The sequence below is a fragment of the Manduca sexta genome, chromosome 3, assembly GCF_014839805.1.
Source record: "Manduca sexta isolate Smith_Timp_Sample1 chromosome 3, JHU_Msex_v1.0, whole genome shotgun sequence".
Classification (NCBI taxonomy): domain Eukaryota; kingdom Metazoa; phylum Arthropoda; class Insecta; order Lepidoptera; family Sphingidae; genus Manduca; species Manduca sexta.
The window spans coordinates 8,603,930-8,623,886 of NC_051117.1; the positions used below are offsets into that span (position 1 = coordinate 8,603,930).

General features: G+C 35.3%; 1 protein-coding gene across 2 annotated transcripts in view; it reads right to left on the bottom strand.

Moving 5' to 3' along the window:
* LOC115442975 (paired box protein Pax-5) overlaps window positions 1–19,957 on the bottom strand; it is a 106,939-nt gene that overhangs the window by 37,115 nt on the left and 49,867 nt on the right. For both annotated transcript variants that reach the window (XM_030168227.2, XM_030168226.2), the window contains exon 4: window positions 3,184–3,349. In XM_030168227.2, coding sequence (XP_030024087.1) covers window positions 3,184–3,349 — 166 coding nt within the window. The remainder of the gene's footprint in view (window positions 1–3,183; window positions 3,350–19,957) is intronic.

Below are 19,957 nucleotides of genomic sequence, written 5' to 3' on the forward strand. Positions count from 1 at the left end.
ATAGTGGGTCTGTATTTATGTCGTAGGCAAATTCCAGTTCCTAACAATTTTTGTTTATTATTTGGTTACACATATTGTTGGTTGATCTGGAATTTGAACCTAGGGTCTCCCGTTCTACAGCGTATACACGCTTCCACACTACTAAAGTGACGAATGATTATTAAATTGAGTTGCATTTTAATCCGATATCTGTACTAATAAAAGCTGAAGAGTTTGTTTTATTGAACGCGCTTATCTAAAAAACTATTAAGCTGATTTCGATTTTTTTTATATTAAAAGGAAGTTACATTAAGTACTCCTGACTGCTACAGGCAACTTTTCATCCCGAGTAAATTTAAATCTCGGAAAAATTGTTTAATTTGGCTAGAGCCACAAGCAAAAGCTAGTGTAATATATATTATGAGGGAAATTAGTTCAACCAAACGTGAACAAGTTACATTTGAGCTTACCCCTAGAAAGATATTGATGAGAACTCATACGTATTATAGGACGTACGAAGCTTCCAAAAATATGAATTTAAGAATTCATACAGCAGTGATATTAATCATCTTTCTTAAATGGACCGTAGGCTCGCCTCCTATAACATCTGACGGAATACGCAAGCTGTAATTTTAGTGGATTAGTTGCACCTCTGTCCACCCTTCCGGAGATTGGAGGTATATATGTGGAACATTGCTTCGTATAAGGCAAAAGTACCATTTTAACCAAACAATATAACGCGTGTCTACGAATAAACTGCGGTCTGGTTAACTTCTAGTCGTACAGTTAAACATCGGGTAACCGCAAACCAAACGCGTTTATCGCACAAGATTTGTTGCATGCTATTAACTCATTACGTTTAACTTGGTTTGGTTAAGTTTATTTAGTTAAGGTTTTCAGTTGAAAATATATTTTATGCTACATTGCAGTTCCTTCCACACGAATGTCCTTCAGAGTGAAAGTAGTTTTGTGTAATTTCCCAGGATAAAAATATCCTATATTTTAGTCCAGGAATTAATCTATCTGTGTCTTATAAAACTCAAACTTAATATTCTATTCATTCCAAAAATAAATTAATCAAAATGATTCAAACAAACTATTCTAATTGGTCTCGCGATACATCTAAAAAATAGCATCGATGATGCCTTTATTTTAATGCGATAATTATTGCGTTATAATGAATGCCATAAGACACTGGTGTGGTCTCAAAATAATCACTTATATAAACTAAAAAACACAGATTTAAAAGTTTCTAAGCAAGCTAATGATCTAAACTGTTATAGTTTATTTTAGCGCAAATTACGTTTAAATATATAAATTGTTCAAGCAATTTCGTATATGTCACGAAAAACAATAATTCATTTCGAAATAAACTTCAGCAATTATATTTAACGAACGTGTAATGGCCGCCTCATTTACAAAAACTTTATGTGTGCTAAAAGTAGATTATGGTCGGGCGCGAATTTCTTGCGTTTTTAAAGGGTTCCGCATAGTTTTGCTTGTGGTAGGATATAGTTTATATCGGCACGGATAGCTACCGCACACAAGGTGTTAATTCTACCACAGTGGTCCACGTAAGTGTCGCGTTCCTGGATCAGCCTGTGTATATCCGGTTCCAATAGGACGGCATAATTGTGTCGACTGCCGAGGGGCGGGTCAATCATCTCTCGTCACTCGACATTCTCTCTCTAGAGTGGAGGCCACGTACAGGCAAACGAAAGGTCGGACGCCCGCCTACAAGGTGGACGGACGACCTGGCTAGGGTCGCAGGAAGTCGCTGGATGCAGGCCGCTTCCAACAGGTCGACGTGGAGATCCTTGGGGGAGGCCTATGTTCAGCAGTGGACTTCCTGTGGCTGATATGATGATGACTCGACATTCTATTGGACCCCAGACCATTTTTCCGTGCGCATATATACGAAGTATACAGCCTCAGCGTAATATGTGAGAATACAAAGATGTCGCACAAATGAGCAACGTAAACCGCCAAGAGAAAAAGCTTTTCCGGTATCAAACTCATTTTTATTTTCCGGGTAAAATGATATCTATGTATTCAGGACATGGGTTGGCGGTGTGCCAAATTCCATCGGTTTACAATCCGCGTTTACTTAAAAAAAAAACATCTACAGTCTTTAAAATAGTTTTACCGCTACAACCGCTTTTACAAATCAGAAACAAGATCACGGTACCCTAACGTGTCCACAAAATGGTGGAACAAATGGAAATGACATAAGTGGTGTGCGAGACGGTCGGCGCGTGCGGCTCGGCGGCTGCGCGGGCGCATCGCGCGGAACGACCCACACTCCGCTTTGCTAATGTACGATGCTTTGTTACTAATCTCGTGTTGCTTTACGGATATGAATTTTGGTAGAATGGATACTGAGTTGTCCGTTCATCATTTGAATATTATTTTAGTTAGTAATGACGTATATGAAGTACTTTTAATACATTTTTTTGTAAATGGAAGTTAATTTATACGAATAATGAATGATGCTTAAATTTTTTTCCGGAACCAGCAAGTTCTATACTATAAGACGTGGTTATGAATACAATTGTTGGACATTGAATTGTGACAGATGTAGACAACAATAGCGAAGGGTCGATATAACCAGAATCCTGCTAGCTTCCCTTTCGTAATTTATGTAAAATCTAATTATCATAAAAGTTTTATCAGACCGCATTTATGTATATTAGAACTTACGTTTTTAGCTTCTTTTTTGTAAGTTACTTTTTTTTAAATATTTGTTTTAATTTCTCTACAGGATTTATATAGTCAGGCATAGGTTAACATACTGCGTGAACGTCTCCAAATTATATTGTACTTTATTTGCTGCGCTTAAGTCACTTTTAGTTTAATTATGTGCATGTTGAGTTTTTCTGACTTGGGCTTACATTATAGCTATAAGTTATAATATTTAAATTATTGTAATCGTGGTGTTAAGTCTGCTGGAAAACCTAATAAATAAATAAATATGTTGTGTCGGGTTCCCTTTCGAAACCTTCACCCTTTGCCACTGATAGATAATGCTATATTCCTCAGACCGTTCACACACTCTCCATAGACCACTAGTACATCTTTTTCCTAATGTTTCGAATTGGTATATTTTAATAATCAAAAGGGAGTGAAGTTTGTGTTTCTCATAGGGGGAAGGGCGAGGTTCTGCTATTTGATACGGAATTCGTCCCCCCGACCACTATTACTTACCTCGACAGTATCTTGGAGACGCATCCGTGAGACACTCGCAGCTGCCTGCTGATGTCACAAGGCCTGACGCCGCTGTGGGCGAGCTCCACTATCCGCTGCCGCACCACGTCGGGTAACGGCCTGCCGTTCACGAACACTCCGCCGAGTTGGTTCACTCCGCCATGACCTAAAAGAACATGAGAGCCTGTAGATTTTCAAGTGCTGCGTAGCTCCTTTTTGTGGTTGGGGTTTAAATTGGAAATTAACAATAACGTTTGTGAGAAGACTATGACTTCCAAGACACAGTAAACACAAGTTCAGGAGTCATTTTTAAATAACATTATACACTCAAAATTATGTTAATCAAAATTTATTATTTATTCATTTATTTATATGGTCAATTTAATAAATTCTCTGACATCTGTATCTACTTGCTAATTTTAAGACACCATCTTCTTGGCCTTAATAAACACTACATAATTTTCTAAGTCCCCTTGAACAGATAATAGGTTAGGTTTTGTTTGTATTTAAATCTTGATCATTCTACAAATTTTAATATAGTAATGTTTAACTATGATCTGTTTTGTTTTATCACATCATTAATTACCACGTTTTAATTTTACCATTCTTGGTTGATTTATTATTCGATTCTAAAGTGAATAACAGAGAAATAACACTAAATGCTAGTTGGTTTATATCTTAAAAAGCGTGCACGTTTATTTCCAACTAAATTTATCGTAGATTCAATGCAGCATAAAAGTTATTGCAAAAATTTTGGACCATGCCAGCATTCGCTCAATATAACTGAATAGCATTCCATAAGCCAATTACAGTAAATCGAATAACAATTCAGCATCCAACACCAACACAGTGACATGGCCAGATTTTTTGGCACAAATATTAAGGAAGTAGAATCCGGATATGTAACGTAAGTCCGGCCATGAACCGGCTATCGACCGGCGGACGCGCGCGACCGGTCATTCCGACGCATCCGAGCAAGACAGCGCGATCGATGGAACCGGATAACCGGAACATGTAGCCTGTATTGCTTAGGTGCGTGGTTGGAGAATCAGAAAGCAGATTAGAATTGCATTTTTATAGCAAATTTGTAACTAATGTAAGGTAATTTCTACCGTATATTATAAATATATAATATATAATTTTGTTCCTGGAATTGAAGAGGGAACCAATAGGCATTAGAAAAGATAATGAGGTTTTGGACTTAAAGAAATAATCGCGGTACACTTTAACTTCGTTAGTTATTAAATAGCAATGCCTAGAACAAAAAAAGTATTATGAGCAATTGTTTCCCAGTTTTCAGAAATTCATATTATTTGTTTCATCTCTTCTTCTTCTGGCCCTTATGTCAATTTAGTTTTAATGCAACATTTTGGTTGCCGTAACGCTTCGAGTTAGTTTTTACGTCGGATCAGTCAATTCTCTCTGCCATTAGACTAAAGGCAACAATATTATTAGACTTAGATCAGGACCATATACAAAATTCTATTGACAGTGTAAATAACCGATGATATATTAGTCTAGGTTATCTGATAAAAAGCTGCTATTTTGATAAAGTCACCAGATATTTTAGTTAGCCTCTAGCTTCTTAAGGTCAGTTACTTATTCTCTATAGTCCATTTATTTTTAAAGTAATTATTTAATTTTTTTTTAATTACTCGTTTACTTTTTTTGAATATTCAATTGTTCCTTTGGTTTTTGGTTTCATAAAGGTTTCTCTATCTCTCTGTCTTAATAAATTTCTCTATCAATTCTTTCACACCTTTTCATCAATAAACATAAAGACAAACGCATTTCAATCAACAAATTTGTATATAAAATAGATAAACGTATTTTATATTAATACTTTTCTTTTTAATTACAATAATTTAATATACATCCAATCTTATAACAACAAGATACCCAAACAGCCGTATAAAAGCATCAGCCGCACCAAACACTTTCGCAGCCCGGTTCCACCCGGGTCACGGTGGGGGCGCACGAGGCGTGACGGCCGCATCGATCGGTCATGCCCCGCCTGCCCGGGCGCGATCGATACCCGGTTATAGACGGTTGTTTGTTTTCATTTATTGAATATAGATGAATGGTTGGTATAACAATTATGCAGAGTAAGGATTTGCCAATAGTATACTATCTGAAGACACGAAATTGTCTCAATTGAAGTAAATGCGTAAATTATTATTGGAATATACCAGATCTATGCTTTTTAATATTATTGGACGAAATAACCTCAGCTGAAACAATTGCTATGCGTCAGTTATTGTTAGAATATGTCAGAACTATATTTGTTTAATAATATTGGGTTATAATAGTTTGTGTAACAGAGCATATTGTGACAAATATTTCATAGTTTCGTTGGTAAAGGGTAGAATGTAACATAATAACCCATTACAACAAAAAACATTTCAAAATAAATCTAAACCAAGAAATAAATGAATACGCAAATAACTGATAATACATGATCACATCCGGGTATAGCCAGAAATACAAGTTATGACCCTATTGGAGGGTTGTAAGGTCTCAATAATTATACTTAAAGATATCTTTATGTATACGTAATTATATTATTTAACGAACGTAGGCGCTCGAGCTATTGTTCAGTTCGAGGGTATGCTACACCCGCTGCTTACATCAACATCAATAATGCTAGAGACATTGCCAAGCCACTGCCAAGCTAGAAATTTAATAAAGCAAGTTTCACGAGGATGTTAAAGATACCCCAAGAGCATATAAAGACTTTTCCGCCCTTACACCCACCACTACAACTCCTGTAAGCCAGTATCAGCAGTGGCACGCATTTTATGACACCGATAAATATAAAGATAGGGAGGAGTTGGAAATATTAATTGTCCACTTCCCTCCAGAAGTATATAGAGGAAAATCTTTAATATCTTATACATACGTATTTTGTATTTGATTGGATAGCGACTATTATTCAAAATCCTACTATAGTAACTTATAACAATTTGTCCCGTCTAGGGAATAGATTAGGGAACCCTGTTGCCATTTACCATTTACCAGGCTCAATACCAGGCACCTAGGAAGATCCTGCGCTTCTGGAAAGAATAGACCCATAGCCGGCATTCCACGCACAACGGCCCGACCTACTACGGGCTAAGTACGGAAAAGGAGCTCCTCAACATATACATACACATAGACCAGGCACCTAGATGATACTGAACAGAGAAACCTAATATAACTTTACGCAAAATCGAACCCAAGACCTCAATACTTTAGTCGTAAATACAACTACGCTATTCATAGACTAGAATAGTTTGATGATGACGTCATCCAGGATGGTTCCACCTAAGCCATCCCTCCCCTGAAACTTCAAATCTGTTTCTAAACAAATTGTTCACGTTAATAACAAAAAAACAGTCGTAGTACCCTTGTTTCGGGTAGTAATTAAGCTTAATGGGAGACAAGATGGCGGACCGGAAACTGGGGACTCAAATCCGGTACAGTCAGGTTTGAAATAGTTTTTGTTGGTATTTATTTTGTTAAATTATATAAACGGAACTGTACACGATCAATTTAGATTTTACTGATCTGCACCTATGTTTAAAATTTGATCATTTACTTTAGATACATATTGCCACTTTGGTTCTATATTAACATAAATGCAAACAAAATAATATTATGTTTTGTATACCAAAATTCATATAAAAGTTTGCCGAATCTAATTTACTCACCAAATTCTCACGATTTCAACAGATACAAATCAGTGCTTACCAGTATTATTGCATCATATGGAATTCATAAAAACCTTTTTAAATCGAACTCAAAATTTTCCAATTGCTAACTTTGTTGATTTGATTTTTTTGTGATCGACTGTACTCACCTTAAGGCCTCGGCAGGTGTCCTCTACCTTTTTCTATTTTCCTTTCCCAAATACTTTGTAACTTCGGAGGAAAATATGCCTTTTCACTTAATGACTTGATACCCTTAATTTTCCTTCAGACTAGAGTGGGAGGGGTGAGGATTTTTTTTTCGATTTAAGAAGTTTTGGTAAAATGACCACTGAATTTAAAAATAAATGAAAATACTTAGATTTGCATCTGGAGTTGCGAATACCTGCTTTTGTAACTAATTAGACTAAGCTTTTTTAACAACAATAATTATTAAAATAGCACCCTAAGGTGTAATTATCCCTTATAATTCATAATTTAAATACAAATTCTGTTTATACTGAAGTACAAATTACTTTTTTTCTCTTAAGAATCTCACTCTCATATTCTTAACATCAGCTTTTGAAAAATACACCATTTATATATTGAAACAAGAACTAAATTCGAGGGTAAACATCACCTATTAAATCCTAACAAATTGTCATTACAAATAACCATTATAAACATGCATTACAAGGTACAAAAATTATAGAGTACAGAGGGGTCGCCATATCCGGTTACCGTTTACCTTACCACTTAGGGAATTTGAACTTTCCATCAATGCGTTTAAAATCATTGTTATTTATTTAAAGTCATTATTCAGAATGAACGTACATTGTTTTCGACTTCCGTATGTTGCAGAGGATTCTAATATTTTTAATTGGTGATTTAATTAGTTATTAGTCTCTTTGATTTTCTAATTTGTGATGTCATTAAGGTCGAATATTCATCTATGGTCGGTTAAAAATTGACTCTTATCACACTGGCGAATTACAAGCGAATTCATAACGAAGAGCGCCTGTCCAGTTAACACTGTTAACTTTACTTGACCACGGATGAAACACGGCCTAAATATTGGATTATATGACTTATTTCATTTATTCTAATATTCTATTACGAGTAGAATGTCTGCAGGTTCAAAACCCAAGAGCACATATCTTTGACTTTTCTAAAATTATGTATGTTTAAGAATTATCGCTTGCTTTACCGATGCAGGAAAACATCATGAGCAAACTTGCATACATGAGAAATTTTTTATAGGAATTTTGAGGATATGTGAAGTCTTCCAATCTGCACTAGGCCAGCGTCGTAGACTAAGACCTACTCCCTGCAGTAATAGAGGAGGTCCGTTACCAGCAGTCCGATAGTATATAATACAAGGCTGATATTATTATTATTGTAATATTACCATTTTTGTATCCTATGCCACTATTAGACCCGAACCATTTTCCATCAAAGGAAAATCCTCAAGTAAAGTTAGAGCATGATTTGAACTTTAGGTTTTTGATAATTCAACTTATCACAAAAAGTTTTCTGTAGTTTTTAAAAGACTGTTAACCCTTTGTGAGCTCTGTGAAGCGTGCATTGTGTATCCTCAAAATATCATTACCTGCATTTCTATATATCAAGCTTGAAATTTAGACTTGATGATAGCTTGATTGTTAAATATTTCTGGACAAACTTTCTATAAAACATACGTTTAATAAACACCCTGTACACGTGTGGACGTCATGCGCCGGCGCACTCCCCAGGTTCACTCGACACGTCGACGATAACCTGCGACTTTCCCACTTGACCCCCCTCCCGGACCCCGTCTGGACCCCCGGACGTGATTCATCGCGATGGACCATTAAAATGTTAATAATGACATTTATGTTGGAATTTTATGGCGTACGTTGATTAAATGGACTTGGTGAGAAGTCATTACGTGGTAGCGTACTTGTGCTATGAACAATGGGGTTTTGGTCATATTCCAAGGTAACAAAATATTTATTTGACGTCAATCGTACACTGCATGTATGTTTCCTGTATTTAGAGTTCACGTTTGACGATGTAGGTTCGTGTTTTATCATATCATCGAGCTGGGCCTCTGCTTACTCTTCATAGTTAAAGGCATGAACCTATCTAAGAACCTGAGTCAAATAAGTTCGTGTATGCTAGTTAAAAATGTTTTTAAATTATATTACAAATATTATATTAATTTAATATTGAAAATCTTTGGATGTTCGTAAGATATAAACGTAGAGTTCAACAGATATGGATGAAATTTAACACACGGATAGAAAAAGTCCCGGATTAATACATAGGCTACATTTAATCCTACGGGAAAGTATGAAAGTTTTATTAGTTTTTTAAATAGGCCTGGAGGCATTCTGCTGGCGCTGTAAATCGTTACCGCGTCTTTAGGACTCTTGTAATGAGAAGCTTATTACACGGGTGTAGTCGCCAGCGAATACCTAGTATTAATATTCTTTAGTAAAACCCTTTTACACATATTGGTATAGAATTTTTCGGGAAGCCCATATTCATCAGTGGAGATTTTATTACTGATAATGGTTATCAGTAAGGTGGTATACAGTCATTTTGAAATTGCATTACTAAATGAAACCACGTACTTATCTGCTTGAAAATAATACTTTACAATTAGTTACTCAAACCGTAGGTGTCAAATAATAAAGTGTAAGTTACGAACTAAATAACCATCAACAAAAAGTAATTTTAAATTTACATACTCTAAAGCCATTACTACTATTCTAAGCGAAAAAATCACATTTTCAGTCAGAAATATACTTACGCACACTCCTTATTTCCACTAAACTGAAGTAATCAAACAATCAGAAAAGTAAAACTGTGATTTTTTGGAGGACATTCGTTATTCATAAAAGATTTTTGTCACAATGTTGCCAAAGGTAAAGACGAGCATGTGATTTCAAAACTAACAAAAACATAAACCCACATCGCATATACAAAATACTGGGGTCATCAGAGGAAACTGATTATCATACAGGACCGGATGCGCGCCCGACGCCATTGTGCCGCCATCTTGGTTTTTAGTCAGAAAAAAATTCATTATTGTATTTTTATTGCCGACTCTATATGGTGTTTTATTTTATAACACTCGTCGGTCTTTTTATGGTGAGTTTGGGCACTTGAGAAATAATAAGGTTTTAATAGAGGGCTGTTAAAAATGTTGATATCACGTAAATATTCGAAAGCTTTTTTTATTTTATAAATGAAATTATTGTTCTTAAATTCAAAGACAGGTCTGACCGCAGGAGTAGGAGACTGCGGGATGGGTTTGGAAGAACTTTTGTACACAGATACTGTATTATATTTTGGATAAATATAATATAGACTTTTATCCCAAAATATATATAATCAGACATTTATTCCGGACTTTTCATGACAGCGAAGCCACGATAGGTCTAGTCCTAATTATAATATATTATTCAATTATACATTTGACTAGTTATTAGATCGAGTTGTCTATAATATAGGTACAAAATGAAAATCTATCCTTTCAAATATGCATTTGACTACTTAGATTCGCAATTTTCCTGGAATCTCGCAAGTTATGGACCCTTTGTAAATAAACGGGTTTTATTTACAAAGGGAGACGAATGTCCGCAGGTTCAAATACTAAGGGCACAAACTTCTGACTGTTCTAAAAAAATCATGTGTGTATTCTTTGTGAATTTATCGTTCGCTTTAACGGTGAAGGAAAACATCGTGAGGAAACCTGCACATCTGAGAAGTTCTCTATAGGAATTTCGAAGGTGTGTGAAGTCTACCAATCCGCACTAGGCCAGCGTGGTGGACTAAGGTCTAATCCCTCTCAGTAGTAGAGGAGGCCCGTGCTCAGCAGTGGGCAAGTATATAATACAGGGCTGATATTATTATTTATTTTATTATTTTGTACTGTAGATAGATTTAAGTTGATAGCTTAATAAAAAGTAGGAATGTCTTTTTTATTCTGGCATGGCAGCGACTGCACCTGATGGTAAGTGCGATTCATTTAAAGTATCGAATGGCAACAGATGACTATCTCATACCATTGGACACAATCATGCCGGTCTACTGAGATGTTTCTTCACGCTACGGCGAATTTTTAAAATATCCATAATTATATAAGTAATTTTAATAGTTGTTTAGAAATAATAATTATTCGTATCATAAGTGCAACATTGTTCGCCTACGTGATAAATAAAGTATTTTTTTTTTTAAATTGATAACCAGACGTGTGACCTGGATTTCCAGTGGTACAGCCATTCTGTAGACATAGTATTTGTCCACAGCGTCATTGGGCTAGATCGACCAAAGTATTATACATAATAAGTTTTCCACAGCGTCAGGCTAGGTTGATTAAGGTTTGATTATTAGATTGATTTTTAAGGTTTGATTATTAAGGGTTGATTATTATCTTTGTTAATAAATTACCAAAGGCCTAAGCCACTTTCTTTGTTACTTTTTTTCTATTATTTCTTTTAATCTCAACAGTGTCCTATTAATAGGAATTTGTATTTTTATGTGATGTAGAGATCATTAAATATTAAATGACCCACTTGCTCATTCAGTATGTTCAAGTATAGTGGATATTATAGTTGGTATATGCTATAAAAATAATGATTAGGCAAATTACTTTATAAATAAGGCCTCAGTCACGATACAGAAGCCTAGGTTCGTTTCCTGGTTCTAAGTGACATTGGTATTTTCTATTTCATGTGAGCTAACGCTATGATTTTGCTCTGGAAATTCATACTAGCCTCTATTAGACTCATTTACTCTTGTTACGTGTTTGCCTACTCCTCAAAAGGTATGCTATGAACGTAAATAAATAGGTCTTCTGGTTTACCTTAATATTTCAAGTTATGTTGTACAGTAAAGTACTGAAATTATTGGCTGATGTCTGACGCAATTACGATCCGAGATTATTTACTTTCATATCACAGGTCTATCGCCATAATTGAATTAAATTATCGCTTATATTTTTTATATATAATTGGCCCACGCGGAACTGGTACAGCACGGGCCATTTTACATAACATAAACAATTGCATGTTAATTGGCCAGCGTGCGGCGCAACAAAACCCGTTGCTATTACAAAAGACCTATTTTCAAAACCGGACCGGACCGCCTTTCTAAAATCTCCGACAATTATGAACTGGCTGCAACGCAACTGCGTGCGCGCATCACCGTCCGCCAATCGCGTGCGAGATTTGTCAGTGTGCGTGCGTGTTATACACGTACGCGACGTGTGCGCGCCGTGATATATGGATGTTTATGTATGCACCGTGAAAACGTTTGATTTTATGCTCTATCGCTGTGGTACATGGTTTGTTTTAGTAACTCTAGTCACACGTAATATAAAAGGAAGTGTTTTTTGTGTGTAATTTCATTGTTCTCGTTCGCTTTGTGATTTTTTTTATGTTATATATTTGCGGCGGATTTTGAAGGTGGTACATGTAATTTGAAGACTCTAATGACAAAATAAACGAAGTAACTAGTATAAAAATGGTTAACAGTGGCGGGTGAGTATTAGGTATACCTACAAGTTGCGAAAGATAAATTTTTCCTAAAGCGAACCCGATGTAACATATAGCTATTTATATACATAAATATGATCTGCAATTCGTTCTAGTGATAATAAGATTCTATATAAATTCTACATAAAGGGAAGCCGATAGGAATCGGATTATATAGATTCTTCACCACTAATACCTATATAACTTAAGAATAAGAAATCTTTAGAGGAAGATTACGATAAACTCTCAGCCGGTCAGAAAAGAATAAAAAAGAAGAGAATTTATATTATAAAATTACATTCGTAGGTCCAGACAACTAGCGTGAGTCAGGCGGTATATACTTTATATTCTTTAACACAAGTCATCATAATTCTAATAATTAGCTTTTTAATTACTAGCTAGGTTTCTTGCATGCGAAATTTAGACTAGGTTACTTTGCTTTGTTTATTTCTACTGTCTAAAAGCAATGTAAGTGGGTTGTTAATACAGTTATTATGAGACTTAAGCCTTTAAATGGAACGGTTTCGAAGCCTAACGCGTAAGATGCTTGAGAGATAAAAAGAGACGAGGCAGAAAGAAAATGGCGACGTAGTTCTCATTCATGGTGACAGGTACATGCTACCAAAGAAATATGTTACATACTTCCCCAATTATAATATTAGTAAGATATAGGATATTTATTGTGTTAGTAACATTTCTAATCTTTATTAAAACTTCTCTATCTACCAGTGGCGAAGGTTGATATTTCCCAAAAGAGAACCCGACATATAATACTACAAATATGCATATGTGGTTTAGAAATTGTTGTAATGATAATTAGATTTTACATAGGTTAGGAAAGTGAAGCCGGTAGGAATCTGGTTATATGGGACTTTCGTCAAGTATATACCTATTACAAGAGACACAAAGGTTAAAATATAAAGTCATACATAACATCACGCATTTTATCCCCGAAGGGGTATGCAGAGGCGCAACTAGGGCACCCACTTTTCGCCAAGTATGTTCCGTCCCATAATGTGATAGGGGGCGAGCCTATCGCCATATCGGGCACAAATTCCAGACTCCGGGCTGATACTGAGCAGAAAAACCCAAATATCACTTTGCCCGACCCGAGATTCGAACCCAGGACCTCAGAGCGCTATTGTACCGGACGTGCAATACAACTACGCCACCGAGGCAGTCTAAATATAAAGTCAACGGGCCCTATTCCGTCTATGCGGACATATCCGTCTTATTGCAGTCACGGGTGAACTAATCGAAGCATATTTTTGATATCCGTGCGATACTTGGGCTTCTCATTGAAAACCAGCTCTGCAGCTGCAGCATTAAGCTGAATGAGTTGCCCATTGTTGGCACATTAATTTAATTGTAAAAAAAAATACTTTATTTTTTATAACTGCATTTTATGCCAATAATAAACTCATTTTCTTTCTTCATTCTTTCTTATATTGATTTCTTGACTCTTGCCTATCCGGATATCAAAGTTGACCTTCGAATTCAACCATTCGCTCCAAAGACGGAATAGGGCTCCCTGACCCTACTTATAAAAGAGCGTTTGTGTAGATACCTTCTTCATATCATTATGTAAAGCGTTTTTGACTTAAAATAATGATCTGATTAAAAATAATTAGATAACTATTACGCAATACAAAGTCGTGTTTGTGTGCGATCGTAATCAACATTTTTGAAAGTTGTTTTAAATAACTAAAATAAAATACTATGGGGCAATGAACTTAGTATACTGGATTACTTTTTGAGAGGCTTCTGACTGTATACAACACGGCTGGATCTTTTCGAGATAATTTTGCGGCTTCATGTTTATAAACAACAGCTTTCGCTCGTGATTTCGCCTGTGTTAAAGAATTTTCTGGGATAAACCTCCCGGTACTTTCTCGGGATAGAAAATAGCATAAGTTCTTCCCGGGTCTCAAAGTCTCTCCATGCGAAATTTCATTGATATCCGTTGGGTACTTTTGGAGTTTATGGCGTTTAGACAGGCAGACAGATGCGGCGGTGACTCTGTTTTATAACATATATTTTTTATTTATCTATATGGCTATCAAAGTGGTCTTTTGAAAAGCCGTAATTGTAAAAAGACGAATTTACCCCGTAGACGGAATAGGGCCTTGAATATATTTGCAGAATGTAGGCTCAACAAAAACGTGTTATTTCACATTTTTTATTATTAGTAACTCGCTTACATTCTCCTGTCAGTGCAGTTATTGATAGTCGGTGGCGACCCGTTAATATCCAATGATCATTCATCGCCTGCTTAATATTTATATAATGAAAAATGCACTAATTATACAGTCTTAATTTAAATAAATAGCCAAGATTTTATATTTGATATTCCAAATTTAAATAAATTAAAAGAACCATAAATCATCTAAAAATAACACAAAAAATATGAAGGCATCTAAAATCTGCTTTCAAATTAGATTACGGCATGGAGCGCAAGCCTTTAGACTCAATTAGTCCGCCTTTGAGCATCAACATCATAACTATTGCGTATAGACGACGGCGCTCAATTTGCTCAACACATTCATACGCAGGCACAACAATCACGGGACAATCAACGCATGCCCGGCTTGCAAGTGCCACGAGCTAGCGTACGCCTACGCGCCGCCGACCAATCAGAGCGCGGCTTTCGCCCCGACGCCGCCGTCGCGTCACCACCGCGCGACACCATTGGCCAGCCGCGTAACGATCTTGATTTTGGAACATTTCGGCTCGCCGTTCGAATTTCGAACGTCTCGAGCCGACGGCCGGCGGTTACGGCTTTTTGTACGTTGTGCGTATTTTTTATGTCCCATAAACGGCTTTAGGACGAGCCGCGACTTTACATAACGGCTTTTTCGAAGCATATTTTTGTATATGGGCATATCATTTTTTATTGGGTTGTGTGGATTGCATCGTTTGTTTTTATAACTTGAATGGATAAGTTGACGTTATTTCTTTGCAAAAAGTATGGGATTTATAAAATCTTTGTTCCAACAGTAAAAAAAGATTGCAGATTTTATTTTTTTATACATGAACTTTTTGCGTGAAAGACACTGATTCTTCAGATACCCATTTTATTATATATTTTCGGTGTTATGTGACTATTAACGTTTCTACCGCAAGTCTCAATTACATCGTCGAGTCCTTGCAAGACGGGCATAATAATTACAACTCGTCTTAACAGCCCTATGATTACTAAATTACTCACTTCCACACATGAACTCACAATTGCACGAATACTTTTTATCGAATTCCGTTCTTTACATTCATAAGATTTTATTACCTAAGGTTTTTTAATTAGGGTTTGCGAGCGTCCGTTTGTGTAAAAAAATGTACTTAGTAGGTATATATTATGTAGAATTATGCCGACCTGTATTAAAGATGTATTGCTATGGCAGTTTCCACTATGAGAGCCTTGGTGGCGTAGTTATATTTCGGTTCGATTGCAGAATTGAAATCCTAGGTTTGAACCCCAGGTCGAACAGTGATACTGGTTTTTTTACTAATGATCAGATCGAATTCTATAATTTGTGCCCGAAATGGCGACGGACTCGCCCCCTATCACATCATGGAACGGAATACACACGTCGGAATGTGAGTGTACCAGTTACGTCCCTGCCTACCCTTTTGGGGATAAAAAGGCGTGAGAGTGTGTGTAGATTTCATTTTATATTATGTTATGATGCTAACTCGTATAATTAATGACTAAACTAACTATATATACTTACTTACTATAAATAATATAGAGAATATAGGCAATAAGTAAGGTCTTGGATTTGTTACCCAAATTTAAAAGGAAAGATAGTTTCCGCCCCAAAAATATTAATAATAACATTATCACGTCATGTCTACCAAATATAAAAACATTTGTTATCTTTTAGTAAATAAGAAAGGTAATATTGCAATATGTGCCAGTGGCGAATGGGGAAATTTTCCAAAAGGGAACCCGACAACATATTGGTACTAATATGCATAAATGTTTTGCAAATCGTTCTAATAATTAGATTCAACATAAAAGGAAGCCGGCAGTAATCCCGTTATATGAACCCTTTGCCATGGTATGTAATAAGAATATGTATTATGGGTATTCTCTGTTGTATACCCTCAATAAATAAATTATAATAACCTCCACATATTATGGTTGCATTGTATTTTGCCTACTTCTAAGATAGTGTATTGTACAAAGTTAAAATTTTTATACTACATAAAGGGAAGCCGATATGAATCGGGTTATATGGATCCTTAGGTATGTGATAAGAATATGTATTATGGGCATACTCTGTTTCAAACTTTCAACAAATAAATTAAAACAAGCTTTGCGTGCCGTGGTTGCATTGTATTTTGCCTACTTCTTAGATAATGTATTGTACAATGATAATTTTTTATATTTCTGTTCTAACAATCTATGCTTATACATAAACCGGATTTGTCTCTTTTATATCAGCCCTGTATTATATACTGCTTTACTGCTAGACACGAGCCTCCTCTATTACTGAAAGGGATGAGGCCTTAGTCTACCACGCTGTACTGCGGATTGGCAGACTTCACACACCCTCAAAATTCCTATTAAGAACTTCTCAGTACTGTATGCGTGTGGGGAAAAATAATACTCCAGCGTCCAGCATTAAAGCCGTTTATTCGCAAACTAAATTTAGCATTATCTTATAATTAGCGGGGCGGTACAATCTGAATCTACCCGCGTTGTTAAAATAATAATTAAATTATCAATCTACATTATACTCTGGTATGCAGGTTTCCTTGCGATGTTTTCCTTCACCGTTAAAGCAAGCGATAATTCACAAAGAATACACACATAAGTTTGGAAAAGTCAGAGGTGCCCTTGGGTTTTGTACCTGCGGACATTGGTCTCGAAATTTGTCTGTTTGTTAGCGCTTTATAAGTTAACTACTTATTTTTTAGTCAAGTTTGATACTTATACCGATAGGAAGTATCAAAATATTTTTTTAAAGACCTTTTCATTTCCTAATCATGTCTAATAAGTACAAAATTAACAACCAAACATTCCTCAGCTGTAGAAACAATGATCTAAGTTTTAATACCTTTGCCCACAAATTGGGTATTTATTTAATAATTTTCGTGTAGTATGGCTGTTTAGAAATTAATCTCTTTTTTCAATTCAATAGAAAAAGACAAGCTCGTGTTCACCAAAATATTAAAATATTTGTCATACTCCATAAACTTATTATATTCTATATATATATATATATATATATATATATATATATATATATATATCATTTAGTAACCACATCTGAACATTATATCTGTGTAGTTACAATAAACATAATGATAGAATCGTGTTTTTTATAGTATTACTAAAAAGAGTGCCACTGCCAAAGGTATTGTGGTTTTAAACGGAACTTCTATGAGGAATTTGGAAGAAAAGGGTGCTTTGGCTTAGGGCTAGCTTAAGGCTATAGTATTGGTCGTAAATAAATAACAACGTTGAAAAATGGAGGCTAGTGCTCTGGTGGACCTTGATAGCAACTTAGAAAAGCCGGTGTACGTATTCAGATGACAAAATAGATTTAAAACCCGCTCTACCTCTTATAAGTATCAAAATGCTTGTAATAAAGTTTACATTTCATATTTGAAATAAAAATAATTATATTACTGTATACCTACAGTCTACACTTACAATTTCTGAAAAGGTTGTGGAGGCGTATGGGAATAAGAATAATAATAATACGTATTTCCCGAGTATATGAATTGATTGCTCTAAACAATAATAAAAAAACTAGTGGTATTTTTTTTTCTGTATCGTGCACTGTACATTATATCTTAAATTAGATTTTAAAAAGAGTTTGTTGTCCGTTCTTTTCTATTGAGAACTGCTTTCCGAACTGATGGTTGAGTTAATATAAACCTAATCTTAATAATGTTTAACATTTTAAAGGTTTAAATAAATAATTATTGCAACTAATTTCATTAACTCACAGACTTTACCTATTTATATAGTTTGTTGAGATATAATTACGACAAAATCTAAATTCCATCACTGTTAGAAAAATCCTCTCATAGTTTTAACACTTACATGTGTAATATTCCATCATATTCTGGTTATATCGATAAGCGGCGGAGAGGTCCACGCCTCCGCCGGCCCTCAGCCCAAAGAGGGCCGCGAATGTGGCTTTACTCTGGCCCTCCAGCTTGGACACTAACACTGCACTCTCACATAAAAACACTATTCCTATGTATTTTCAAAGAGTCATCGTAAAAGGCGGGAATTTACGCCATCTTTGATTTTATTGTTTATAGTTATTATTTTATAACTTGAATTTTATGTTTGCACTTTTGTCTTTTTAATTTAAAATTTTAAAATTAGAACACATTTTATCACAAGCGGCCAGTATTTTTTATTATCACTTCACCATAAATAATTTATTGGGTTTTATTCACAGTTTTTAATTTATAAAGTTAGTGCGTGACATCGCTAAATTACAAATTATCGATTTTCATTCCTTTTATTTTTAATCAAAGTTGATCGACACTTCACAACACATTTTTAAAATACAGATGATTTTACAGATCTATTGTCTTGTCAGTGTACCTTCAAATAATTAATTTAAAACCATTTAGTTAATTAACCTCGACTGCGACACGCATAAACCAATGAACTGTCGAATATCTGACCGAAGTAAGGGTACAAAGACTACGCGACGGCTGATTGGCTGTCCCGCGCTAATCATCGCAGATTTACGAAAAAACATAACCAATAGCGTCACCGGAAAACTCGAACAAAAAAACCACCTATTTGTCAACGACTTGCTCTTTAATTTCAATGCACTAATGGTTTTAACGAAAAAAACTTGATACTGTAAAAGCTTAAAATCACCGAGACGATTGCTCTGAGTGATTCGTTTGGATCAATTTCGCCGGATTTTTTCTGATTTTCCGGTATTTGGGCAGTGCTTTTCCGGTCCGGTTGTGGCAGGTGGGCCCGCGGGTCCCTTTCTCACGAGAATGGCACGACTAATCCGTGGATTATCGGGATGTTAACGCGTTAACTATTGTTTTTGTTTTTAATTTTTAGTTGGTTTTGTAGTGTAGTTATATAGAAATAAAGATATTCTCTGATAAGGCGTTGATTGTTGAAAAGTTAAAATTTCTTATCAGAAATGCTTTTAGGAGATTTTCAAAGTTATTTGTTTTTAATGGACTATTTTATATATTAATAACATTAGTAAATATATTACAGATTTAAGTTGAAGAATTAAATGTTCTGTCATATAAAATATAATATTTTATCATAGTTTAAGGTTTTCAAAAAAGTAGGTTGTATGTTGCAGAAGAAAAAAATATTGAAATATTTTGTTTATGTATTTGAGAAAATGCCACCGACAAAGCTCTACTAAACAGTTTGTATGCTACAAATTTTGTAACTTTTCACAATATACATTTTAGATTAGTTTGTTTAAAAGAGTTAAGCTAGGTTATATTTTGAGATGAGAGTCAAGCAGGCAGGTCTGATTGACCTTTTAATCATTGTCTCCGGAAAAAAAGTTAAGTTTAAATTGAGAACAGGTGCGCCAATCAGGCTGAAAGCCAATTGACCTTGTTATTTAA